Below are 27,161 nucleotides of genomic sequence, written 5' to 3'. Positions count from 1 at the left end.
ATTTATGCAATAACTCATTAGAAGTGAGCAAGCCCTGATTCACTTAACATGGGGACTGATAGCTTGAAGCGCTGATCAGGCAACAAGACATTTCTTTCTCATGCACAGGGTAAAAAATGTAGAGGACCTGTAGCTTACCCAATTATAACTTACAATGAATGATAACATAATCATTTGTTGTTGTTCTGATACAGATAATACTGACTTTGAGGGCTTGTCACCATATGACATGGCAGACATGTTGAAGCAGTATTTTAGAGAACTTCCAGAACCCATCTTGACATCTAAACTGGCTGAAACATTCATAACAATTTTCTCAAGTAAGTAGATGATTGATGACCATTTTGACTGGTTTATGATAAGCACTGATATCAAATGGTATTTCATATGAAAAATGCTGTACTTCAACAAACAGTTAGATAAACAAGAAATTCCCAAATGAGAAATTCATGATGTTAAATGAGATTTTATGTGCAAAACAGAGTTTTCAAGTAAATTAATTATGTTGGATTGTTAAGTTCCATATCAGTTGAAGTGATTACATGCAATATCAAATGAGAGGTAATATTTGTGAAAGGAGATTTCATGCACACTTAAGTCAGATGCATTAATCTTGTCCATTTTTCCCCCCTTTAAAGGCATTCCCCCTGAATCAAGAATGGAAGCAATGCAGGCTGCCATTCTCCTCATGCCTGACCCAAACAGAGAAGCACTCCAGACATTATTGTTGTTCTTAAATGAGGTGGCTGCCAATTCTGAAACAAATCAAGTAAGATTTATGACAAGAATTGATGTGTAATCTTTGTTTGAGAGAACCAATCACAAAGTGAAGATAAAATTACCGCTCATCAGGCATATTATGCTACATACATTGGTGCGACCTTGATCAGATCATCAATCATTTTTGTGACTCAATGCTACTATATCCAATTCTCAAAGAAATATTAATCGTCTTTGATACTAAATTCAGATGTTCGTCGCTCCTCAGCACTAAATAGTTGGTTGGATCGAGTAGTGTCTAAAAAAATAGATTATTTCCCTTTTAGATGAATGAGAAGAATCTTGGAGTATGCTTTGCTCCTTCTCTGTTCCACTTGTGCGGTACAAAGGAAGATCCGTCTTCTCCAAAGCGACAGAAGCGAACACCTATGAACAAGGCTTCAAAGGAACTCACTGATAATTTGGTAAGCGCTCCTCTCTTGCTTATTAACAACGTAACTTCATTAAGGCAACCAGTGAAAATAGGTGTAAACAATTTCCCAACTTAGCTCACTTACTTAGTTTGAATGCAATTCTCGAGACATCTTTGCTGGGAAAATTTTGGGACTCGATTAGAGCTAAGTCGTGCGTATGAGGTTAGAAAAATATAAACAGCGCATCTAGTTGAACCCAAATCCTAACTTTAGCGATCTGCTCTTCTGATTTTCCGCGAAAAGATGATATAAAATTAACATGTTGCTGCTAAATCTCACCATTACAGGCCGCCCATGAGTGTTTAGCTAAGATGATTACAGAAGTGGATAAGCTCTTCTCGGTAAGTTCCATTCCCGTTAGAGTAATTTTCAAATCCTTAAGAGCAATTCTTGACAACATTACTTTCTTTTATTAAAAAATTTAAACGACTTACCTAACGAAAATTTGATGTTATCGTTATTTGTGTCACAGATTCCCGAAGACACGGTGAAGAACAGTCGGTTTTCGTATATCGAGCAAGGCGAACCTGTTTCTCTAGAAAAACTTGGAAAGAGTAAATCCAGTCCTGAAAGTGATTATCAGACGTACATCGAATCTTGTATCGCTGGATTACTCAAGGTAAACACATTTCTTTTGATGTATGTGCTAAGGGCTTATGGAGTGCAATTTAAATCCCACCAGTAGATATTCGCCTTTCCCGCCCTTTATTGCTGCGCGTGTCCAAGATTACTTCTGATTGGCTTATTCAATTTTATCGAGTGCTAATTGGGTAATTTTCATCTTGCTGGCCTTTGCTTAAAATTTGTGAAATGATGCGACTTTTTCTCAATAATTTAAACGTTTCCATAGTTGTTAGAAAAAAGTTGTGTTGGAGAAAAATCATCCGCTTATTAATCAGTCTCGTCTTTTCCACTTTCAGGAAGCAAAAGACAAATTTAAGGGGTGGGTGTCTCACCCGTGGTACGACAGCTCAGTAGAGATCTCTTACAAGAAAGTGAAAGATGGTTACCCTCTCCGATTGTGGAGATGCGTTGTGGAAGTCAATGCCAAGCCAGAGGATATCATAAGAAGAATTCTCTACGAAAGGTATAAAGAAAGACTTATTGTTTGATTCATTGCTGCAACGCGCCATGGTGCCCTAACTGGAAAAGCTTAATTTTCAGTTATTTTGTTATATAGCTCTAATGGTTTGCAGTTTTGTGCACCTTAAAAGTTTGGGAATTTTCATAATAGTGTAAGGTACTTGTGTACAACAACGAACTACGGATGTTGGAGGTTACAGTGCAAGATGATCTGATAATGCGTAAATTTGCAATTTATTTAAATTAACTTCTAAATATTTAATTGCTAGACCAGTGCGATACGGGCTTTGACCGCACAAAGATACCCATGAGCTTGAGAGTGGTCTAACTAAGTATTTTTTTTTCCACAAGGCATCTTTAGTTTTTTTATGTTTCATCATCCTCTCCCCGCTTTTTCAACACTGTGCAATTCAACCAGCCTTCTTAATTGAAAGTAAGAAGTCCCTTTTTGCTCTCTAACCGATGGTGACGTCTCTTCTTTCAAGGCATCTCTGGGACGAAGACTTAGAAACTTGGGATATGGTGGAGAAAATTGACGATCACACAGATGTGTTCTTTTACACCACCAAGTCTATGATCCTTCAACCAAAACGACAACACGTAGTGCTAAGGTAAATGGCTTATTGAAACCTTTTTTATAATCCAGCTGATAATCTAGAACCTACTGACAATGAACAAGTACGTGCATGTGCTGAGAAACGTTTTCTCATGCAAATGACATCAAGCTGTTTTAATTTACTCCTCAGTACCCGGCTCTTTTGTAATCTCCCACTAAATTTGAAGTTTGACTGAGAAGAATAAACAAATATTGGTCGATTGACATGCCACCTTTTGAGCCGTTTCTATATATGAAATAGGGCTACAAAGAATCAGCACAATAACGTAAAACCCGGAGGGCTCTTGCGTAACCTTAACATGTTTTTACGTCTCTATAAGAAACTATCGATCTTATCTCGCACTGAAGCTTTACTTGTCGAAACACTTGTATTCATTCAAAATAGCATTTCTTTCTCTATCTCTTTGAGAGAGAGCAGGATAACAAGGTTCTTGTACAATTGACAAAGGCAACTTTTAGTTTAGGAAGTACAGCTAAAGCTTACCTCATGTTGCATCTCTTCGAACTACATTGAAGTGTACTCTCCTTTTTTTTATCTAAGGGCATGGACGGACCTCGATAAGGGTGTTTGTGCACTGGTCTCCACATCTATCAATCATCCACGGGCCCCTCCTAGCAATGGAGTACCTTCAATTGTATTGGCGTCAAGATATCTAGTGGAGCCTCTAGAGAATGGCAAATCACGACTAACTTACATAAGCCGAGTAGACCAGAGGTGAGGACTATCTCAGTTCCGCAAGGGACCTGGGAAGGGGAAATGAGATCTCAGACTTGCCCATTTTTGTACTGGGAAATTAAAATTTGGGTCACTGGGACTTGGAAGTACAAAATTAGGGAAATATACCCTCTTGGCAGACAAAATAGACTGGCAATTGTAGATTGGGAATGATGATTTATACCCAAACCTCCCACTTTCGCCCTTTAGAACAATACTCTTTTACAAAATGTAAAAAGGAACACATACATTTTAAACTATTCGTAAGATCCTACCTCCAACTTTCTCGTATTCGTTGGTTCGACTTAGAAATGAGCTGCTGAAATGTTAATATATCGTACAATGGTGCCATTGTCCGTTGTAAAGTGACCTTGGGCAAGTTTCCTGTATTCTTATGCCCTACTGAGTTCGAACAAAAAGTCGCAGAAATCTTTATCAACTCGTAAATCATTGAATAAAATTCACCCATAGAATCTGGCTGACTACCTGGGCGGCGTCTTTTGTTAATTACACTCCGACGGATAAGTTAGACACAGCCTTCCTGACGTTAAATTGACAAATTCACGCGTTTCCAACGAGTTCGAATCGGTGAAGGAAACATCTTGGAATATCTCTTTAATCTTCTTATTTTTCGGATGGATTCTTATCATCCACTTCCTTTCCTCCAACATGCTAAAACCCACGTTGGAAGAGGATGAAAGTTATTCTTATTATAATCTTATAATTAGATTAGAATGTTCTCCGCCTTAATTTTTACTTAATACTCCTTAGATCTCAATGGCTAAAATATTCGCTGCTCGTAATCTTTTCTTTGCAAAGGCTTTTCTTCTCCCTCAAATGTGTGTAGGCCAGAACATAAATTCACGAAGTCAAAATTTTAATTACTTATTCTTATTCAGGGGTAGAACTCCAGAGTACTACAGCAAAGCCATCGGACCATTTTTAGCTTCGTTAGTGGCCAAAGTACGGAACACTTTCCAATACGGATCAGAGGGCCCGGAAACCAAAGTATAGCAAACCTCGTGTCTACCAAAGTACTAAAGGAACGTGGAGTGCCATTGCCATAGATACTACCAACTATGGCGCAAAATTTATGCTCTTGGTGACAGAAGAATGGAAGAAAAAATTTGAGTTCGTTGCAAAATTATTTCTGTAGTTACCTTGACATGGGTAAATGCTTGTAAAGGTTGTATGTGTGCCTAGTAAGTGTCCCTTGGTTATCACGCAACACTTTTACCCACGTAACATTGCGTAGCGTTATACCTAAGTCTTCGGACACTTGGCAAAGGATTATATCAACGAACAAAAGGACCTATTCTCTAGGAGAATATAATTGTTTAAAAGATGTACAGAGTATTTAAAAGTCCACATTCGTAATTCACTCGTGTATTCGCGTCGAATCATTCAGTTCGTCCTCACGAACATTTTTTAAACGAGAATACTTTTGAAGCTTTTTTTTAAACACTTTTAAGGAAAAAATTTTCACCAGAAAAATAAATGCCTTATTTATCACTTCCACTGTGGCAAAATATGCCAAAATTTGGAGCCATGAGGAGAAATATTTTTATGCTTCAAGTGAATGGCTTCGTTTGTTGATTGAGGTACAAGAGTTTTATTCGAATTAACATTTTTTAGTTAAATATCGTCATCTGATTAACTTAATATTTCAGCTAAAATGTAAATTATGCCACTGCTCTTCCGTTCTTAATTTATTATCCTTTGCAATGAATTATTCACAAAGTTATAATATATACGACGAATCATAACTATGGTTACCTCATAAAATGTCATTCACTTGATCATTCAAAGGAAAAAGGAGCCAATTCTACCAATTTGGTTTCATAATAAACGCAATTTCAAAACCTTTAGAAGAGTTTCTCAGTAGTTGCCAGGCTTTTTTTTGGGGGGGGAAGGGGGGTTGGGAGGAGGGAGGGACCCCAGAAGTTACTTCGCCACCAACCATATACGTTTACCTGAAGGACGTACGTCATGTGAGTGTGTAACAACCACACTGTGCTCATACCAATGGAAGTGAAATTCATTTCAAGATTCCATTCAAGACGTTGCTGTATTCTTTTCTGGGCCACGTGTTGCGCTCATACTTTTTCAGTCCAATCGTTTGTATGGCGCCCTTCACCAATTAAATACCCGACAACCTGGATCAATTCTGATACCGTTACATCCGGGAAGGGTTCAAAACTCGTTCACCTTTAACCTCTTGACCCGTAAGAGCGACTAGCATCTAATTTCCCCTTACTATTTCATCCCTGAATTACGCATTGAGGTCACGAGGAGAAAAAAAATTAAAATCGACTAAAGAAGCTCTTGATTGGGGAAAAATTCCCCTTGTCAGCAGCTTTGGGAATGTATAGAGAACAGTAGGGTAAATAATGATGTTTGGGTGTGAAGGATTAATGATACTCGCAGTAACAAGGATGAGTTCTGGCCATTGGCAGTTGACCAAAGAGGAAAAAGGCCACGTGTTGCCGTACCCTTTTCTCCCCTCCCCCCAGCAGAAACATTTCTCCTTTGGGGGGGAGGGTACGGCTACACGTAAGCTAACTCTACTAATTCGGCCGAAGACATGCAACGTATCACAGACCTAGTTTTTTGATTACGAAGTCAGGCAGTTGTGGGGCCAATATAACTACCACCCCCTCGTTTTTCCAACACATCCACAAATTAGGCATGCACGCAAAAATCAAATGATTCTATATTTGCTTAGGGTTCTATAATTTCCACAAAAACATGGCGTTACGCACACAGTTACTCTTATCAAATTGCCCTTTTGACCCCTAGAATGATTAATATCTAGTTTCTCCTTACAATATCAACCTCCAGGTCACGGGAATAAAGAAAGTAATCACCCACTAACAACAGACGCTCTTGATTGTTGAGCAAATACTCCTTCTCAACACAACAGAAAATATATAGAGAACAGTATAGAGACTATGTATACTGATGCTAGGGTACAAAGGGCACAAAAGGGTTAAAGGTTTGTTTAATCTTCTTAACACCCTCTTTCCGCTGCGTCAAGAAATTAGCCATTCAGACGACAACCTGTAAGTCTAAAAAACCACGTTAGGAATCGCACGAACCTGCTGTTTAAGTAACGTCGCAGTGAGTAACTCCGTTTTATAATACTCGGTAACAGGAGTGGAACTATGAAACCCTGTCAGGTGGTTCGGGTGATCTTTCAAGGAAAGCTAACAGTTGAAGTAAGTTCACGCTAGTAAAATTTTTCTTACCGATCAAACTGCAACTGCTACAAATGAGAATTTTTTCCCCAACAAACAGCCGATTGAAAACGATGAAGGTATGTGTTCACCATAGTGAAAGCGAGTGATTTCTTTTTCAAGGTAATTTGGGCCGTAACCTCCAGCATTTCAACTGACAGTTAATCCAGTGTTTGGTTTTTCCGTCAGTTTCATTTTTACTTCTCTTACGTAACAACTACACTTAACACAAATGTTCACCTCAGGGGTGAATTTATCGCATGCCAAAACCCAGAGGCCACAGAGAAGATTCGCTACAAAATTTTCTAGAAGAGTCAAGTTCGATTCCTCATTGGAACCTCATTTGCAGAACTTTAGTGCGTAAAGAGAGAGTAGATAAGAAGTAAGACCAGACATAACCAAGCGAGATTTAGATCCCAGGGGGCGGGGGGAGGGGCAGAGTCTTAATGACCCAAACGTGCCGCAAACAAGGGTAAGGCTCAAATGTGCCGCAAACAAAGGCAAGGCTTTCGGGGTCTTGATCCTAAACACACAATGCTATTCTGATATGAAGTCCCTTGACCGGGGTACCTTCCTGGATCAAAACCCTTAAACAGGGTGCAAAAATAACAGTCCGCGGTCTTAAATTACGATTTTTTTTCTCAAGTGTAATTCCAGTGGTTATCTCAAAAGGTCCAATAATCCAGACGGGGTGCCTTTCCTTGACATCCTCTGTTTCATTTTGTCTTTGGCGGGGTAAGGAGTTAAGGTCCTCAGCGACACAGGTTCGGCAAAACTTTCCTTTAGGCTCTTCCCCGAGATAGAGACATATTCGGTAAGATACGAAAATAACGATATCTCTTCCTTTCAAGAGTTATTGCATTAACTATAACACAAGGCTTACTCCTATCGCAATAAGGGGGCGGTTTAAAGATCATCGAACAGTATAAGAGACTGCCGCACGACCTTGCTGAAAGAAACCCTTTCTACTTTCCGCACGCATGGGGTAGAGAGGAACACACGTGGTACTCAAAACCTTAAATTGACCCTTAATCCGTTGAGCACCCACGTCACGGTTCTTGATTCGCGTAGTCGAAAGCTATGATAGGGCAGTTGAATGTCAAAACATCTTTGATTCATGATGTATTTTTCACTTAAGTTTTGGAAATAGTGTTAACTAGTTTCATTTTCAACTTAGTTCAAGTTAACGTTAATATTTCTGATCGTGGTCAGGGTGAGCGTTCATTTCAGCGATTTTTTAAATTACACAGTAACTTCCAGTGATCATTGCAAGCGGTACTCACTAAACGGTTTCAAGTAGGCTTTTATTTCGACGAAAATGTCCAAGTTCATAGTTATTTGCAGTTGTCAGTGCAGGTCGTACACACAACAGGCTATATACGTTGGAAGGCTCTAGTTACGTAGCCAACCTCTGTTCATTCTTCTTCGTTCTCCCTCTCGATCAGTGGAGGGAGAGAAGAGAACGCGTCGAGAAAGTTTGCGGGCAATATTTAACTTTCATGTCCCGAAGATTAGTTTAAGGGCAATCAGGCGCAACTAAACCACTCTCTCCCGCTCATTTCCATGTTAATACAATATCACACCAGCCGTGTGGTATCCTGACTTAGCATTAAATAATTTGTGTCCGCACGCTAGCTCTCCAACCCTAACAAATAAATTTTTCCGTTATGCAACAGCCGGTTGACGCAAGAATTTATTTATTAGAGGTGGATTCACAAAAGGATATTTTCTAATAAAATCCTAGTTTCTTTCCTCAACAACTACACTTGTGAAGGAAAATTCATCCCTATCAAGAAGTTTCCTTCAGTCATCCATACTTTCCTTTCAAAAGACTCCAATAGTCTACTTCTTCACAGGCTAGCAAGTCAGTTTTTGAATAACTTGTCGACATGAAGGACACCTTTCATGAAAAAACTTATTAATTTTTTCCATCTCCATTTTCAAGGAAAACTTTTCAGAGAAATTTGTCAAGGCCAACTTTCTCTGTTGCAACTTTAGAGTCACTGACTCTGTCCCGGCCAACAAAATACGCGCTTCACAAAGAGCTCCTGGTAGCAAGTCAGAGGGGAAGTCAGTTGTAAATATTTAACCCTTTAACTCCCAAGATCTGATTGTTAATTCTCCCCTCTAGCTGCTACACATTGCCTTGTAAATTAGTTATGAGAACTTGGTACTGGATCAAGATAGTGGCTTTTGCCTGATAAGTTTGATTATTCTCATGGATATTATAGGGAGAAGTTACATTTTAATCACTACTGGGAGTCAAAGGGTTAAGCGCAGTTTTCTCCCTCTTTTCCTTTTTAACATCCCGTTATCTCATAACCATGAGTCCAGGCATCAGTGATGATATCAATGCTTCAATCAAGTCACTAGAATCGTCTTAGATCTGAAGGCCACAGAGCACAACAGAGTTTCTCATCATCAAATTAATTAATATCACTTTGTGCGCAATATCCATGTTTCATTTGAACAGTTATGATTGGTTGTTTTGAGGCATTTATGAAATTTTTAACGACCTTCACTTATCACAAAATATTTTTAACTGCGGTAAACAACTCAACGATCAGTCATTATTGGAAAACTAAAAAGTTCCACTCAAAAAAACTGATCCATTCTGCCTCTCCAAGTGGTAGCTTTCGGACAGATCCTAGCTTCGCCAGAACAGGTCAAGGTCCGAGACAATCGCCTAGTGTGTTATCTCGCGTTTTGTCGACGTCACGTTGATAAGGTAACCTCTTATCTACGTTACGCTTCGTAGAAAACTACAATATAAAGTCATTAGCTTCTGAAGGTCCAGAATAGAGAGGTGGTTTAAAAAATCAAGCTGACAACCTCAAGTTAATAGATGACATCTAAGCTATATTTTGGTCAAAAACATAACAATATGTACAAGTACTGAAACAAAAACAAAAAAAAACAAATTTTCGACGATACTGTGTTGGTCTGGCACTGTTTGAAGTCGGTAGTTCAGTTGGCTTGCCAGCGAACGAGAACGTGGTGAGTACCAACTCTACACATCTTGATAACAATGATCTAAGTGTTACATAACTGAGTCAGATTGCATTCCATCACGTTTCTTTGTGAAAAGTCCTCTATTTTTTTGGCCGGTGATCTATTAGAATTGAAGATCTACGGCGGACTACCACGCACTATATGGCTAAGTATGGGTGGTAATTCCGATAGTTTTCCGTCTTAAAATTTGTCGCATCTCGCAAAAGCATTTTTGGTCGGTATTAAGATGTCAGGCGGTATTCGCAGATGATTAAATATTTTATTTGAGGAGGTTATTATAAAGACAAACCGTGTTCCAATTTCGAGCCGAATGTCGTAAATACCATTGCTTTAACCGGCACAGTTTTCCACGCGAGCCGTCGGCTATCTTTGGAAATGCTCTGTTATGTTTGGCACCTGCGCATAAAGGACAACTATGTTTGAGCTCAGCCTAGGTTTCACTTAAATACTTTTTTTAAAGTAGATTTATTGCTCAACTAAAGGAATTGTTTGCCAGTAACATGAAAGGAGATAGATTAAACAAAACACTGAAGAACGGGATTAGTAATGCAGAACGTCGCTCATCATCATGAGTAATGCGGGCGCTCGGGTTTGAATATTGCACTTAAGATTCATATCACGTAGAAAGATTAAGACAAGTCGTCGAGGTCAAATATGCCGCTCCTCCGGTTCCTTCTCCTTCCTCTTTTTGGCAATTATCATTGAAAAGATGCTTTCAATTCATGTCATCATTTCTACGCGATGTATCAACAGCTTATACAGGAGACGTCGCCTCTACAAATCACCGAGTATTTTGGAAAAAAGGAAAAAATATCAGAACGTAGCCATAACTTATGCGTTTAGAATAATACGTGGTTGCCGGAAACTCGTAAATATACCCTTCAATTTCGAGGAGCATAAATCTCGATATTACGGAATCGTCAAGTTGGAGTTTAAAATAAGCTATTTAACTTCTCGTGATTAAAGACATTTCAAGAGTTGTCAGACGTCATTTTTACAAATAAAGTTCTGGGATTGTCAAGAAGTCACGTTGTGTTCTCCGCAAAAAAAAATCTATAGCGTGACTTTTAGCAGTAATGAATATTTCGGCAACAATAAGACCTTTATCTTGGTGAGACTAGGAAAACTGCTTCCCAGATTCAATTCAGTCACGAAAGGTTAAAAAAAAAAATTAAACTAAGTTTAGGAAGAATTCTTTAAGTGAAATGTGTCTCATCTAACGTCAAAAAAAGTCTTCAAACAGATCGCAAGAACACATTATTCATCATTATTTTCGATTATTCAACAAACAGTGACACCGGAAAGTACTTGAACAGATCAAGAAAATTTGTTGAAAGAAATAGCTAACAGCAAAAACTTAATTGCGAGTTCGTGAAAACTACACTCGTCGCTTCACATCCGAACCGCCGCAGAGTGAGTAGATTAATTATAAAAAGGAAAAAACACTTCAGTTCACTGGAACCTTGGCGGAATAACCGTCAAACGAAACAATCCCAAAACTTCCCGAAACATCAGACATCAGCACGCGATAGATTAAGAATTTCGTGACGGTTAATCCTGCGCACATAGCCGGTCATGGTGGATTTATCCCAAGCGCAAGCAACGTCATTTGAAGATCTTCAGTCGAGTACAATCAGAGAGCTTTAAGAGTCGTAAGTCACGCAAAAGGACGCCACCTTACTTCATTAGATCAAAACGATCTCTAAATCATTCTCGCAGGATCTGCAGAGTAAAAGAGCTGCGTTCTTACTATCCCGTGGGGGCTTTTTGGCAAATTTTGCTTTTTGGCAAGGTTTCCAAGGAGTGAATTATTCTTAGCCTGAGGTAAGAAGCGCACACGTGCTAACATTCGTTTTTTTCCTACGCGATGGCGACCTTCATGTCTTATCGATGAGCCTCCTTTCTGTGTAAATTTCTTCGTGTGATGTGACCTTAGCTTTATAAAACCGCAGCTGCGCTTTCCAGGGCTCTTTTAAGGACCTGTCAATCATTTTTCTCCACTGCACTAAAGAGTATTCATTGATCACGGGGTAGCTACAAAGTCTGCTGTGCTAGTAGCAAAACGGTGAGGACGACAAGCAGCCTCAGTGCTTGGTGCTTTATGACTCATCCAGCCTTCTTGTCTCAAGGTTCGGCGTGAAATGATGCCTGAAGTCGAATCAGTTCATCCCATTGTCACCAGCCGCAGAAGAGATCATTACCGGCAGAGATCTTACAGCCAGTACTATGAAGGTAAGAGAAATTATCGCTTTATCGCTTGTTGGACTGATCCAAAATCAAATGAGGTGTAGGATGGGACGTGTTCAGTGCCGATGAAATATGAAGATTCTGGCATTCTTGCATTGGAGAGATTTTGCAAGCGAACGGTCGTTGAAATTAAGCCGACATTAAACTATGTGTCGTAGCGAAAGCCGTCTAGGATTGGAGATGAAACTCGACTCCATAGCCCACAATTCAAATTTGAATCAAACCGTCTGGGGGAATATAAAACTCATTCTTTAATCAAATAATGGAAGTTTTTATCACCATGAAAGACGGTCTCTCGCCTTATTGACATAGAATTCGTTAGCGCGTCTAGATACAATATTGAACTGTTGACAGGGACAGATTTGACTGGGAGCCAACTTTTACCACGATGGCCTCTTAAACCAAAATATTATGTTACGAAAGACACGGTCAGCCTACCCACGAAGGATTCTCAAAGAGAAACGTTGCTTCCATATATCCAACACCGCAACAAACTGAAAATCGGTTGGGAGGCGTAGAAAAGATGTCTGAAGGCTTGACCTTGCGAGCATGGTGAAACTGTACTGCGATTAAAGAAAGCAAATTTCGAACAGCGCATCGATCTAAAACTTTTTGTCAATGATAGCTCTCCACGTGGGTTTTTGTAAACCGATCTCTCATCTATCATTCACCCCAAGCTAGTTCAAGTTGTTAAAATTTGTAAAAGTTGGTTCATTTCGGACGAAAGAGACTTTCACAAAGATCGTTGTTGTTTTAGGTTGATCTGATCACGTTCGTTTAACTGTATACAAATAAAATTAATCAAAACAAACATTTAATTAGAATCCAAATTTTGATTGCTCGTTAATTTGCAAGAGACATGATGGTTTCAAGGAGAAAAATGAAATGATTAAATGCTCATGGAACTCGGAGAGGTTGAGAAATTGTCAACGCTAACGGAATTAAAAGAAATATGACGTTTCTTCACAAAATTTTCCTTTTTTGTCTTGCGTCAAAGAACGATTGTCTATGACAACTGTAGCCTGACGCATGACAGTGTTCATGATCTGCAAAGAATAGTTGGTTAAAACCAAATTGTACGTTTGAATATCCAAAACTCAATAGCTTGCATGAGAATATAGGAGAGACGATATCACAGTTTAATGCCAAATGAAACATCTTGCCAGGACCTGATTGTTTTAAAAATTTTTGTAAAACTTCAAAAACTTTTTCACAGTGAGTAAGAAAGATCCACGGGAACCTTTCTTTCGAGGTAAAAATTTGTTATTTCTGTCCCGATAACTGCGCCTCTAAACACGGTCTTCCAAGTAGTTATCAGCTCCATCTCTTTCGAATGAATAAATCGAGACGAACGGTTGGGTAATTTTAAGAGGGGAATAAATCAAACAAGTCTGCTCTTTTGACAACTTTGTTTGACTTTCGTGTCTGACTTGTATTCATAATTGGTCTATTACACCCCGGTGCCTTTTGTGTTAAATCTTTGATGAGGATAAGATGCATCAAGATGCGAAGTTAGATCTACGCCAACGAACTTCCTTTCGCCTGAGGTTATCTTGAAAAAAAACAAAGATTTTGAATAAAACGGATGTTATTGGTAAGTGTTTCGCCGCCTTCCCTTCATGAACACGAACCAAAGTTACGTCAATTTCGCGCTATTGACGAACGAACCAAGGATTACAAGTCCCCGGGGTATATGATAAACAAAATGTGTTTGGATAACTTTGCAAAGCCGTTTGACAAACTTTCGAAATTATTTCAAAAGTGATTTTTCTACTGTTAACCGTCAATTCTCACAGGTAGGGGTAGTTTGGAAGTAGTGAGCAACGGGAAGTCCGTTGCTTCGTGCGTCCAGATACAGTAAGCAACAAACCTACGAAATCACTTTCGGCGACAAGGGAAGGTTGAGCTCGGGTTATCGAACGCGCCATCAAAGAGAATGGTTACAAAAGGATCTGTTTATACGGTTTGTTTACACACTGGTTTTTCTCTTCTGTCTACTCAATCAGTTCTACAAATCAGAACTTGTTACTTTTAAGTCTGTCTTTGAGGTTGCTTTGACTGTCATTAATTGTTAAAGACCGTGTTTGTTGTGCGCAGCAAATTACAATAGAATTGGCTTTTCGCGCGTGACGTCACACTGATATTGTTTATCAGCCAATCAGGAATGGGAATTTATTGATTTCAATTAACAAGATCTGCCCTCGCGTCAATCAATGAATGATTAGCAACTCACTCACAGCTACACACAAAACGCAATTCCATTAGAAAATGCGGCGAATAAGTGGCAAATTATGAAAGTCTCCACAACGTCCGACGCCTCAAGACGTGCTCGGCAATTGCCAATTCATGCTCTGCGTGTCACGCCATTTGAAGTTATGTAAGGTTATTTGCAGTTGGGATACGTATTCATGGTTCTGAACGCTTGCGACAGCGACAGTCCAACAGAACCGGTGGAGAGGGTTTCGCCATCTTGCAGAACAGTAACCCAATCGCCAAGAGCCATGAACGAATCAAGCATTAGCGCAAGAGGGCAGCGTAAATACCGTACAACACGTCCCTACGAAGACGAGGTCGAGCAAAGCGACGATGAACCGAGGATAGGCTCGCCGACTTCTATGAATACGCACAGAGAGCCTGCCGAAGGCTCGGGCGATACGTCTCCGAGGGTTGACGGCGACGGGTCCTCTTCGTCTGGAGCTAAAAAGAAAGGACTTCAAAAGCTTGCTTCGGGAGCCATTGCTAACATCGGATCGGTTTTTAGGGGGGGTACTACAAGTAGTGAATCAGAGGGGCGAAATGACTTAAGTGCGGGTAGAGCGTCTAAAAATTCATCGAAGGGTTGGTCTAATACTCCTGATTTCACTATCGACTCTGATTCAGGCATGCAGGAAAAGCTGTCACCGCCTTCCCACAAGGAGAAGTTTTTCCAGAAGGGCTGGCGAAATCGGCTGAAGGTCATTCCCAACGCAGGCAATGCCCTGTGGATTCCTCAGGTATGGCTGCGACCGCGTTCATCGCGCTGACTGCTCAATGTCGCGTTCCTCTGGTTCGCGATGAGCTGCGATTGAATTTGTTGTAATGCGCCAGCGTCTAAGATTAAGCGGAAGGCGTGGATTGATTTACCAATCGTGAAAATTGTATTAGATAGGTTACGCACAGCCATTTTTCCATCGGCATTTTCCCCACTACTATTCATTCCACGCGTTCTTGACCTTGCTAAAATATCGAGTGTCATTACACATCTTAATGCTTCAAGCGTGCTCCTTTCAAAGCATTTAACCAGCGTTTATTGGGTTCGAATCAGCGCTTATACTTGCGTTTACGCTAGACTCTGAAATGAGAGCAGCTAATTGTTTTGGCAAACTATCTTGGTACATTCCGCCGTCTTCTGCCATTCTTAAAACAAAACCCAGCAGAAGATAAATACACAAGTCGCTTAGCTTGTCAGGAACACGTTCTTAAGCAAGCATTATCTCTAAGCCCTCATTAGAGTTTACTACAGAGTAATAACTGCTCCAAAGTCCTTGCAGCGCATTTTTGTTAAATTGCCAGAGCTTTGCATTTTCATTTGGTGAATTAATGACCGTCCTAACGAGATGCGAACTTATTTTCTCTCTTTTGTGAAGGATAACTTTAGCTGGTGCTCTGTGGAAGGACGCAGACTTCAGCTGACAGACACTCAACTTTCGGCTTTGTCCGAACCGGAGTGTATCGCTCTTCAAAGAGTCGCTCAAACTCGGTTAAAGCAACTGGATTTTAAAAGTCACCTAACGATACCTAAAGGTACGAGTGGTACAATAATCCTTACTGCAATATCTCTTTTATCTATTTATTTTTTAATTTCTCTTAATGGCTCTCCGCACTTATTTGATTCCAGTATTTTCGATTTTTTTTTTTCAAGAGATAAACGTACTGGTAAATGCGCTAAACAATCACATCAATTAGAAACATATTATCGACCTTTCCGGTCAAGAGCTGCTTACTGTTGAATAGGTATACTATTCACTGAAATCAAAATGAAATAAAAGTGACTCTTACAACGTTTCAATTCATTTCAGTAATTACTTATCGCTCGCAAATATTCCTCAGTGCAACATTGGTTTTTACAATTGCTGAAGGTGCGATTTAATGTGTTAAAAAAACACTGTAAAAGCCATTACCGTACACTACATACATATCTACACTTGAAACAACAACCATAAACAGTATTCGCGACATCCAAAGCGGTTCTTTTGATGAGATGTTGTATAAATTTTTAGCAAAATGAAAAAGTGATTCATGGTGAAATTTCAACGGCTGAACGCGTTTATTTTGTTTTTAACTGAGAATAGCCTCGTACTTTCAAATCAGAACATTCGTTAAATAGTATCTATTCAGGTAGAAATAATCTTTCTCTGTTGTGGCGACTAAAGACGATCGAGTCGGCCAACCTCTTCCGACACGGAAACGTACAAGAATTGTTTATTTCAATGCCGATTTCGCAATGACGCCGGGATTTTTGTTTTCGGCGACGTTCCTGAAATTGCTTCGATTTTTTTTCATTCTTTCCGATTACACGACAGCGGAATAAACAATTATCGTCATTTTAGCTTGAGCATGCACTTCTCGACAATTATCTAGATGCCTCGGCGCACGCTGTCGCTTTTCTTAAAATGCGTCAATCTGATAATTATCGTTGTTTTCGCGTGCGCAGAGTCTATGCACAAATCCTGAACGCGTAAAATCGTTTTGACCGAAGGGAATGCAAATTTTTCTTGTTCCAAATTCCTGTCTTGCCATAATAAACATATCACGGTTTGGGATGTAAGTAATGACCTGTCACCGTTATTGACAAAAGGACTGAAGGAGATGAACTACAATCAGCTCTTGAAATCTCTTAATTCGAGCTGCAACTTTTCATTGGAGCCAACATCAATAGTCTTTATCATCTTTCCCTTGGCACGTTGACAATGGCTATGCGTCTAAACATAAATCACCCGTTCAGAGAGACAAACTTTATTTGACAACCGTCAAAGCAATTGGAGCCCATTTATCAAGCACACTGTTTATCTCTAGAAACTCTGTGGTAAAACGTAACAAGTTATATACGCACAAACTGTCTGTTAAGAAAACATCGAACGAATTGTCTGAACATGTTGACATAAAAAAGGACTCAATTTTGACATTCTGCATTAACTGACTGTCACATCATGTAATCGTTTTAGCTGGCTTCCAAAAAAAGAGATGACAATTTGACATTTTTAGTTAGTACCTGAAGACATTGGGATCATGGGGGATGCTGACAGCAATTTTCGGTCAAGTTCATTTATTTTGTTAGTTACATAATATTAGAAAAGGGTATATTTATGTCTGGACTTTTGTTACATGAGTCAACTACAAGTTGTTCAGGACAAACGTTTGTAATAAGGATGAGTTTGTCTCCTCCCCCTTATCAAATCAGATATTTTTATTTCATGCAACAAATACTTGACAGGAAAAGAAATTTGATTTTTCATATAGTTAAAGTGCATCTATTTAAATGATCTTGTATGATCTATGAGTCAAATTGCAGAATGAGAATTATAACTTTCCAAATTTGCTCTGTTAGACTTTTCTGCCACACCAAGCTATATTTAGCAGGTGATACCCCCCCCCTCCCCCGATACTGTCATAAAATTCTCACATGCAATTGGCTATCTAATACACAATTGGTAGGACAATAGAGGTCATGCTACGAATGAGCAGTGTAATTGGACAGTTTGCATATCATCCCTGTGTAGTTGCACAGTAACTGATATTTTCTTAACCTTTAACTCCCAAGATCACATTAGTAATTCTCCTTACTGTCTGCCATACAGTTCTTGTAATGTTAGTTTTGGAAATTTGGTATTTAATCAACTTATGATCCCCTAATTTATATTTTTCTTCATTCTCATCACTTGTCTGCCTGGTATTGTATTGATAACGTAAGGAGAAATTCTGTCTCGGTCATTCATGGGATTAAAAAGGGTTAAGCTGTTTCATAGACTATTAGGTTCGATTCCTCATGCAAAAAAGTCACCATTTAGCTAAAGTTTGTGTAAATCAAAATTGTCCCCCTCTCTTTGAACCCAGAAATATAAAAATCTAACCTTGTTTTGTGGTCCATTAAGTTATCGATGCCTCAGACCTTGTTTGACTCCTCTTTCTCATTCATATTTTCCCCCTAAAACCAGATACAAAAGTTTGTACAGGTCGGAAAACTAATTTCATTCAAAATAATCTGCAAGGTTTCTATCGTGCATTAATTTCTCAAATATTTGTTGATTGGTTTTGTACCTGGTGTCACCCCTAGAGAGAGACGGTAATACCTTGTCAGCACTCAACTCACATTATTTGTATCTTTTCATTCTAAGATCCACGGAATCCTAGGAAGTCATTAAAGAGAGCACTGTCATGGAAGAAAGGAAACTCTGGGTCAAGTTTATTTGACAAAGACAAAGGTTGGTAATTCAGCGTTCTCTATGAAATTTGCTTGTATCCTGCACACAAACTTATGCCATTGGATCGTGGTTACGATCATTGTATAGGCAGTGAGGTTTTAATTAGCTAATTATGCAATGACAAATTTGTGCATGTCTGATTGGCTGAAAACGAGTGCTTTCTCATGTAACACAAGTGCAAAATTGTAACAAGAGTGCAAAATTGTAACAAGAGTGCAAAGTTGTAACACAAGTGCAAAGTTGTAACACGATTGCAAAGTTATAACATGAGTGCAAATTACAAAAAGCATGTCTGCACTGTTAAAAGTTACGTCTGTCTTGACTCTCTTTGAGGTTTTTTCATGTATATTATTAACAAGTGACAACATGATTTCTCATGCAATTTGGTATAATACGCACTTGTAAATTTTTCAAAGACTACAAATTGCACTTGCCCTATGGGCTCATGCAGTTTTGTTGTCTTTGAAGAATTTACTTGTGCTTATTAACACCAAATTCCTCTTGAACCATGTTATCACTTATACAAAATGCATGCTAGATTGAGAATTCTGATGTTACCCCCCCCCCCCCCCAGGCAGGCCATTAGGTAGAATTTAAGGGCAAGATACTGAATGTCCACAGAGCCTCACTCTACCAAGGAGCAAATATAGGTACCTGCCAAATGTCAGTGAAACTTGACAGAATTCTGGCTGTACAATAGAGTAGTATCCCTTCAGGGAGGAGTAAAATACTTAATCACTTTGCGCTCAAGACTGAATGGCTTTGCTAGATGTGTTATTATAATGATACACTTTTTGAAGCAGTTTCAGAGGGAATCCTCTAAAGAACCCCCACATCATAAGCCTGGGCTTGAAATAACAACCAGATAACAGATAATGTATGGTCAACGCCATGGATGGCCACACATTTTTTACTGTTCTTCACACATGCTAAATTCATGTCTTTTTAACCCTTTAACTCCCAAGATCTCCTTATTAATTCTCCTAACTATCTCCCCATACAGTTCTTGTGATGTCAGTTTGGAGAATTTGGTATTGGATCATCTTATAATCCTCTAGCTGATATTTTTCTTTATTCTCATCACTAATCTGCTTGATATTGTATTGATACTGTAAGGAGAAATTCTGTCTTTGTCATACATGGGAGTTAAAGGGTTAAAGAAAGATAAGGCTGTGTCACTTTTGCCTGCATTGAATTTGAGGCCACATGTACAATAAAAGATATGACATAATGGATAACTGGCTGGCAAAAATGGGTTTTGTTAGAGCAAAAATAGGTTTGAACAGACAATTTTACCAGTGCAAGCCTTTGTATGTGTTTACTTATTTATTCATCTCTTCATTTTTTTTCAGAAAATGGTGTATTTGCAATACCCCTTCACAAAGCTGTCTCCACACAAAGTCCCCCAGATTCCAGTGAACTAAAAAAATCACAAAAGAATGTTAAAGAGGGCACACCATCAATATCATCAACAGGAACCCAAGAGGCATCTGATGACTCAACTGGGGTCAGAAGACACTCATCTGGATCCAGCATCTCTCACAGTTCAAGATCATCAGTGGATAATTCAAATTCAAATCCTGATGAAAAGACCTCTTCTCATAAAGACCAACCTTTGGAATCACCAAGTTGGAAATCACGACTTATTGAAGCATTGACACTACTGTCTTCATCTGCTTCTGCATCCTGTTTGATGGATAAACAGTCAGTGCTAAGTCCACCACAACCTCAAGTTCCACCAATCGTTTTGCACGCTATCGAGCACCTTCAGTGTTATGGTATGGCCAGTCTGTGAAGTTAAAATTGTTATTTCAGTTCTTGCATACTGTACATGTAAACCTCTAGCTTGTGTGTAAAGATATAGAACTGCTATAGTTCATTTTAAATTATAACATAGCTAGTAAATTTGTCTAATCAAATTCAATTGTGCAAGCGTGCTTCATATTCCTATTGTGCACGGACATGATGTCAGCAAACAAATCCCTCTAGAAAAAATTTTCCATTGGTTTGAAAATTTTATAAAACAATTGGTTCATATGTCAGCTGTGCGTTCATTGAGATATGAAGCACTTGAGAAGTTTGGAGAGCACTCAAGAAGCTAGAGTTGCTCGAGGCGTAGCCAAGAGCAACTCTTACCCATCTTTCATGCTTCATATCTCGATTAATGTACACTGACGTATGAACCAATTGTTAAGCTTTTTTTACCATTCTGGTTGTAAGCCCATCAGACATAAGCCCTTCTAATATCCCCTATGAAGTTGTCTAAGCCCAAGGCTTTAAAGGCAGCAGTTTACAGTACTTCATTAAGCAGTGAGGCCTGTTTAACTACCCCATAGTTGAAACCAAATCATTTTTACCACCCATTCAAAATATTTTTGAAGGCGGTACATTTTTAAACTTGAACAAGTTTGAATTTTTAAAAAATTGCTGGACCATTTTTTTGAAGGCAGTACACACAAAGCAGTTGAAATAGAAACTTGTTGCTAAGTGTTTCCTAGCCTTAAAAGAGCATTTAACAGAAGTTATGTTTTCTTCCTGTTTTGAAGGTCTACATGTCCTCGGAATATTCAGAGTTGGAGGTTCTAAGAAGCGAATGAAACAAGTAAATTACATTTTTTGAATAGTTTATTCATAAAAAGACTAGTTTGCTTTGTATAATAGCAAAAGTATTTTGATTTCCAACCAAATTATTTCTTTTATGTTCTGTGTTTCCAACAGATGAGAGATCAGTTTGACTCTGGAGAAAAAACAAAGTTCACAGTTGAAGACAACCCACATGATGTGGCTGCATTATTCAAAGAATACTTCAGAGACCTTCCAGAACCATTGCTCACACGTGACTTGTACTCTGCCTTCTTAGAAACACAAAGTAAGTATTCAACACAATGCAAATTAAGTGAAATATTTCTTACTTAACGTCCTGAGTAAATTGGTTTTCAGTGACCATCACAAACCTCAAATACAAACGACAGGTGTCCCAAGCTCATGTATCAAGGAAAAGCAAACGATTAATTTATGAAATTGTCACATACTGTGTTACATGGTGTTAAGTTACACAAGGAACCATCGATAATTTGAACGTATTATAAGGAATAAAATGGGGAAAGAAATATGGATGATTTACAAGGCTAAATATTCTAAAATATAAACATTATACAAGCAAGATTAACAAAAGTTACTCACTCCTTGTGTGTCTGCTGTGGTGTCTGGTGATCACTGCTGTTTTTAAGATTGCTTTACCATCACTGTCACTCTTGATATACACACCATGTCACACAGTGTCACACAGGGTGTGATGCTTTCATGAATTACTAGTTTGCTCTTTCTTGAGACACGAACTAGGGAAGCACTGTGGTGTCTGGTGTTCACTGCTGTTTTTAAGATTGCTTTGCCATAACTGTCATTCCTGATATACACACCATGTCACACAGCGTCACACAGGGCGTGAGGCTTTTATGAATTACTAGTTTGCTCTTTCTCGAGACATGAGCTTGGGAAGCCTGTGTATGAACCAGCAGAAACTCTGAAGATGACAGAAAGATCAAACCATAACTTTAACTAGAATTTCTATTGCAAGTGAAGTTTGCAAAAGGGAGAGTGATAAACTGATACCACACTGATCAACTGGAAGAAAAGGTCTGTAAGGTCTATGTTTAAAAGCTTGAATAGTCAAATCAATTGGTGGCCAATGAGAAGAAAGTTACGGTTGCAAATCTTACCTTTCACTTGAAAAGTGACCATCAAATCTGGCACTTGGGTAGGTACTTTAGGTAGGACGTTTGAACACAATTTTGGCTTGAGCGGGGGATAATTTGAATGGACCTATGTTCAAGTTCAAATTCCCAGAGGAATTCCCGGGGGAAGGGGTGTTGAAGTTTCGCATTGATCGACGCATAACAATTGTTATTTTCATTTTTTCAGCCTTCGATAATCCAAGTATGCAGATTTCAGCTCTTCGGCTTCTTTGCTGTCTTCTACCAGCACCAAACAGAGACACATTAAAGGTACTCCTGGAATTTCTCGCTGGAGTTGCGCAATGTGCAGAAGACAGCATTGACGAAAAAGGCAATGAAGTAAGTTTTGCTACACATCGTTAGCTAAATTCATGCACTGTTTAAGCTCGGTGCAAACTAGATCTTTTTACGAAATCTTTACAAATTTTCGACCACCAAGACTTTGACAAGCACTATGAGTGTTATCCACCTTTTAACTTTAACCTGACTGATTGAAAACCTACCTCCGTTAGTGGAGGTAATGAGCTGACTCTGATTCTTTCTTGCGAATGACTCAGGTTCACCTTGAGCAGCTCGGTTCCGCCATTATGGCTGATAATCGACTGAGAGGAGACTGGTTCTTGACTAAATGTTTTCTCTAGACGCCAGTCCGTATCTGTCTTTAAAAATTTCTTGGGTTGTTCGCCTTTTTGCTGCCGTCCATTCCTTAAGGGTTTTTCGGTCCGTCTATCTGATGATATCTATTATTTATGTGGTTTACGAATACAAACCAGACAGGTTACGTCAAAACTAAAAAAAATGCGTGATCATTTCAGCATTATTTGAGGGAATCAATTTGAATAAATATATTCTTGTTTTAAGCCGAAAAAAAAAAAAACAGACCCCATTTTCTTAGACTATTAACTGGCCTAAGAATTTTAAACAATGATCTGTATCAAATCGTAGATTCTAAACAAACTTTTGCTCTTTCAGATTCCTGGGAACAAAATGAACTCTAAAAACTTAGCTATTATAATTGGTCCGAATATTTTACACAAGGTAAGTAAAGGATGAAATAAAAATTAAATTTTAATAGAAATCGGAATGTACATTTGAATCATTTTTGCGTCGTCGTCTTGATTTTAAAATTTTATAATTTTTTCATTTTACTTTTGTTTCATTTCTATTTCTTTTCCCTTTCAGGTAAAAGGGCAACATCACGACTTTCTAGTAGAAGATAAGGCTCGTGCGGATGAAAGGAAGGAAATTATTGATGTGGTGCAAGATATGATTGAACATCACGACCAGTTGTTTCAGGTAGTAGGATCGGCATTGATTATTACATTTTTGCATCACCCGGGAGTAATTCTGATACTTTGAAATGCTACGCAATGACGCCTATCGGCGCCTATCCCTTCAACGTCAGACACACGTTCCTAGAAACGAGTGAGACCTGGGTTTGAGATAAGCCGCGGTCTTCGGGCGCACATGAAATAATAACATAACACGAGTTTCCCTCAATCTCCGCAGCTTAGTCATTTTCTTTTTGTCTCTGCAAGCCATAACCTCCAATATTACGTTGTTTTCATGCAATTTTGATATCCAATTAGACGCTGTTGAAATTTTTTCTCTTCTTTTTTCATTCTTTAAGGTTTCTGTAGAAATGCATCATGACGCGCTGGTTCATCTTTTGGAAAATGAACCGGAACTTCTGGATTTCATTTTGAGGAGAAGGTTACTGAGAACGCACGGAGTAAGGTAAAAAGTGTGGAAAACATTCTTCTTGGACGGGTAGATTTTGATTGTTGTGAGGTGGAGTTATATTTCAACATTGTCTTTTAACTCCGTATGTTCGAAAGTAAATGGAGGGTTTGTATACACATAAATTTTACGTGTTCGTCAATGTACTTGAAGGGAGGGGGGGATGAACGGAGGGCTCGGAAGAGACTGCTTGTGTCACGATAAAATTTACCTTTAATATTCCCATAATTCCCTCTCATGGGCAACCATTAGGCAGTCGATTGTCTATGGTGCCCCCTATTATTGGTGACGACTGTTCCCCCTCCATTCCTCTTCCGTTCCTCCTGAAAATCGTAGGACCCCTCCCCCCGCCCAAAAAAATGCCCTGATCCCTCTCTCCCAGAGGTCCCCTGGTCCCTAAGACTTAAAAGCATGATAACCCACTAATAAGTAATGTGCGGTCCTGTTGTTAAAGAAATTTTTTTCAGACACGTTTTGAAAATACATACAGGTGTGTCTCCTCGGAAAGGGTGGACGCCCCTCCCCCTCAGATTATCTCCCACGGTAGTTTATCGCTCTTTCTTGTGAGCGCCATATTCACTCATATGGAAAATAAACCGCATCTCTTACCTTCATCTTAACCTCTCCTTCTCTCAATTTTCTAAACAGCTCTGAAACGGAAGACGATCCCTTCATTTACGAAGCTAGTGGTAAAGCAGAGACGCCAGTAAGAGGACGCGTCATGTCCGCTGGAGCGGCAGAGCGTCCTGTAACACGCTTTTCGAACGCGTCTGGTTCGCGTTCTTTCAACGAAGCAAACTGGCGTGCGAGACAAAATCCTTCACCACGCACAGTGACACGTAGCAGTAGTGATAAATCGAATCACAATTCTGCATTTCCTAATCGTAGTTATTCTTTGAATCAAGACGATGCTAGGTATTACCGAGAACACATGTTCGGGCGACAGATGTCTTCACCCGACGATCACGCGTCGACGACGAGTTACAATTCAAATTATAGACAAAACAAACGAAAGACACCGCCGATGACGAGACCTACGTGCAGGTACGAAGGATCTGCTTTCGAGCAGCCTCCGTCTCCTGCTCTTTCTTCAGGGTCGGCTTCAGTTTCTTATTCAAACTTTTCCACACCTCCTTCATCTCCTTCGTCTACCGCGTTCGTTTCTGCGGAATCCACTTCATCGTCACCGATCCCAGTCCGGGCCTATGTGGCTGACGACGGACATTTAATAACCGAATGGACCAGCTTACAAACTGAAATTGAAGTTGAGTTGGCCCGGGACAGAAACGAGGAGTACAATCGTAATCAGCCGTTTGATTCTAGAACGTTTAGTCTTTCAGACTGGCAGCTGGAGAATTGGTTCCAGTGGGAATCTCTAACCCAACAAAACAGTAGCCAGAAAGACTTTCTGGAGCAGGAAACTTTAGTGTAGGAATTCTACGGTAACTGCTTTTAGTTTTAGTTTTTGATTGGCGAAAGAGGTCAATTTATTTAAACAGTCGCGGAGAACAAACACAATTTTTGGCGAATTATCGTTGAGGTACTCAAAGGTTTCAACACCCTGTCATCCAATCAGTAGAAGAATAGCTTTGTCAGAGATATGGATAGGTAGGCTTAGCTACGCCGCTGACCATTGCAGCTGGCTCAATCACTATTCAAGAAAACGGGAAGTTACTGTCATGTTGTCTTCGTTCCCACGACTATTAATATCTAAAGCTAGAGCTAAAAATAGAGGTTTGCATTGATAACAAAGCGCGAGAGAAGCATTTATTTATGTAAAAAAAAATATATTAATTAGAAAACGAGTGCCCTTCTATTCCACATCTGGATAGAAGAAATGAAAATATCATACAAATCTACACTGCGTGTAGACGCCAAGAGTAAAACCGACTTCGGTGAATTCCTTCCTGTTTTTGAAGGTGTATATACGAAAGAAATCAAGTTTGAGAGCGCACATAACTCAAGGTGAGAGAAGTAAAAATACCCAGGGCTTCTACGGCCAGGCGCCGGAAGAGAATGTCTGGGTACTAGAGTATCGAGAAATGCCTGTAACCAACCACAGTAGAGTTACATATGTAAGCTTAGCTGTTTGTAATTAATTTAAGCTTCGGGAGATGTCTGTGTTGGAAAGATACCCGCTAAAGTTCACGAGGTAGTCAGTAATCTTCGGAAAATATTCGTTCTTATCTCCGGTTGATCTCGTTCATGCAACAATTTCTTTGACAACATTTGCTGATTTTATTTACGTTCGTCATACCAAAAATGCGTGCCTAGATTTACTTAAATCAACATGCGTTACATTAGAACGTGGTATTTTAAGAAATATTGTATTTGTGTATGATGGCTTTCTTGTAGGTGCATATCCTTAGAACAGCGCGCACATTTCTCCCAATTTACTTTATCCAGATGAAAAATCCTCTTAGAAACTGTAGCTTAAAGAAAGCCCTATTTTACCTCTGATAGTTTGTTTCCGTGCGTGCGAATTATGAAAAATCGCAATTCCACTATAAAGCTTCATCTCCTCCCCCTCTGTGAAAGTGGTTTGTGGTTAAGCAGACAAAATAATGTTTAAAAAAAAACGATTTCTATTTACATGCTTGTATATAAAATAGAGAAGGTTGACTCGGTTTTAAATAAAAGTTCCAATTGTAATACAATGTTTCTAAACTTGTCGCATTGTTCTGTAATGTCTGGTTGGTCGTTGGTGTTCTTTTACTTTTTCTTTCCTTTCATTTCTCCGAAAAATGGTTTAGCCAGGCGATGGGGAACATTTTACAAGGACGCCCTTTGAGACAGTTTACAAGCCTGAAAAGAATTAAATCAAAGAGTGTGTTTAAAATTAACTGCCATGAATCACATTTTCCAAAGATGACAACTAACTCGCTGAAAATGAGCAAGACATTTAAACGTTCTTAATCTTAATAGGGAGTATGTGAGCAGTAAAATTTTCAAATTTTCCATGTCTTGGATAAACAATAACAATTGTTGTTTCGTGGCAACTCACAAAATGGGTGCAATGAAATGACCACCATGTCCTCTGAATGCCGCTTTGGGACCACCACTGCTAGTGACCTCTTCCGTTGATGGTATCTGGAGGTTTCTCCTCATTGCGAGTTCGCCCTTC

The 27,161-nt window shown here is 39.2% G+C and overlaps 2 protein-coding genes across 28 annotated transcripts in view; both read left to right on the top strand.

Annotated features, from left to right (window-relative positions):
* The window catches only part of LOC113683742 (stAR-related lipid transfer protein 13), a 35,074-nt gene extending 29,599 nt beyond the window's left edge, over positions 1-5,475 (top strand). For 19 of the 20 annotated variants that reach the window (XM_027201017.2, XM_089192556.1, XM_089192555.1 and 16 more), the window contains 9 exons: positions 195-320; positions 639-769; positions 1,047-1,184; positions 1,481-1,534; positions 1,666-1,812; positions 2,114-2,280; positions 2,762-2,887; positions 3,434-3,607; positions 4,507-5,475. In XM_027201017.2, the coding sequence (XP_027056818.2) occupies positions 195-320; positions 639-769; positions 1,047-1,184; positions 1,481-1,534; positions 1,666-1,812; positions 2,114-2,280; positions 2,762-2,887; positions 3,434-3,607; positions 4,507-4,621 (1,178 nt within the window). In that variant the 3' untranslated portion in view covers positions 4,622-5,475. Of the gene's footprint in view, positions 1-194; positions 321-638; positions 770-1,046; positions 1,185-1,480; positions 1,535-1,665; positions 1,813-2,113; positions 2,281-2,627; positions 2,888-3,433; positions 3,608-4,506 lie in introns of those variants that run through there. The other variant, XM_089192566.1, reaches the window with a different exon arrangement.
* Positions 5,476-9,598: 4,123 nt separating this feature from the next.
* On the top strand, positions 9,599-26,694 carry LOC113683761 (rho GTPase-activating protein 6). Of its 8 annotated transcripts, none has more exons than XM_027201045.2 (13): positions 9,599-9,840; positions 11,985-12,087; positions 14,983-15,095; positions 15,729-15,885; positions 18,477-18,563; positions 19,916-20,341; positions 21,110-21,165; positions 21,282-21,432; positions 22,485-22,636; positions 23,270-23,335; positions 23,480-23,593; positions 23,928-24,034; positions 24,686-26,694. In XM_027201045.2, exons 2-13 carry the CDS (start codon positions 11,997-11,999, stop codon positions 25,467-25,469), a joined length of 2,304 nt encoding a protein of 767 aa, XP_027056846.2. In that variant the 5' UTR covers positions 9,599-9,840; positions 11,985-11,996; the 3' UTR covers positions 25,470-26,694. The 8 variants fall into 8 exon arrangements, with proteins under 8 accessions (XP_027056846.2, XP_089048673.1, XP_089048671.1 ...); XM_027201046.2 differs by lacking the exon at positions 9,599-9,840 and adding an exon at positions 11,122-11,679; XM_089192545.1 differs by lacking the exon at positions 14,983-15,095 and having other exon boundaries at positions 9,791-9,840.
* The last annotated feature ends 467 nt before the right edge of the window (positions 26,695-27,161 follow it).

This window comes from Pocillopora damicornis, chromosome 13 (assembly GCF_964200805.1).
Source record: "Pocillopora damicornis chromosome 13, jaPocDami1.2, whole genome shotgun sequence".
NCBI classification, from domain to species: domain Eukaryota; kingdom Metazoa; phylum Cnidaria; class Anthozoa; order Scleractinia; family Pocilloporidae; genus Pocillopora; species Pocillopora damicornis.
Note: the sequence above shows the minus strand (reverse complement) of the source record. Positions and strands in the feature narration are given on the sequence as shown.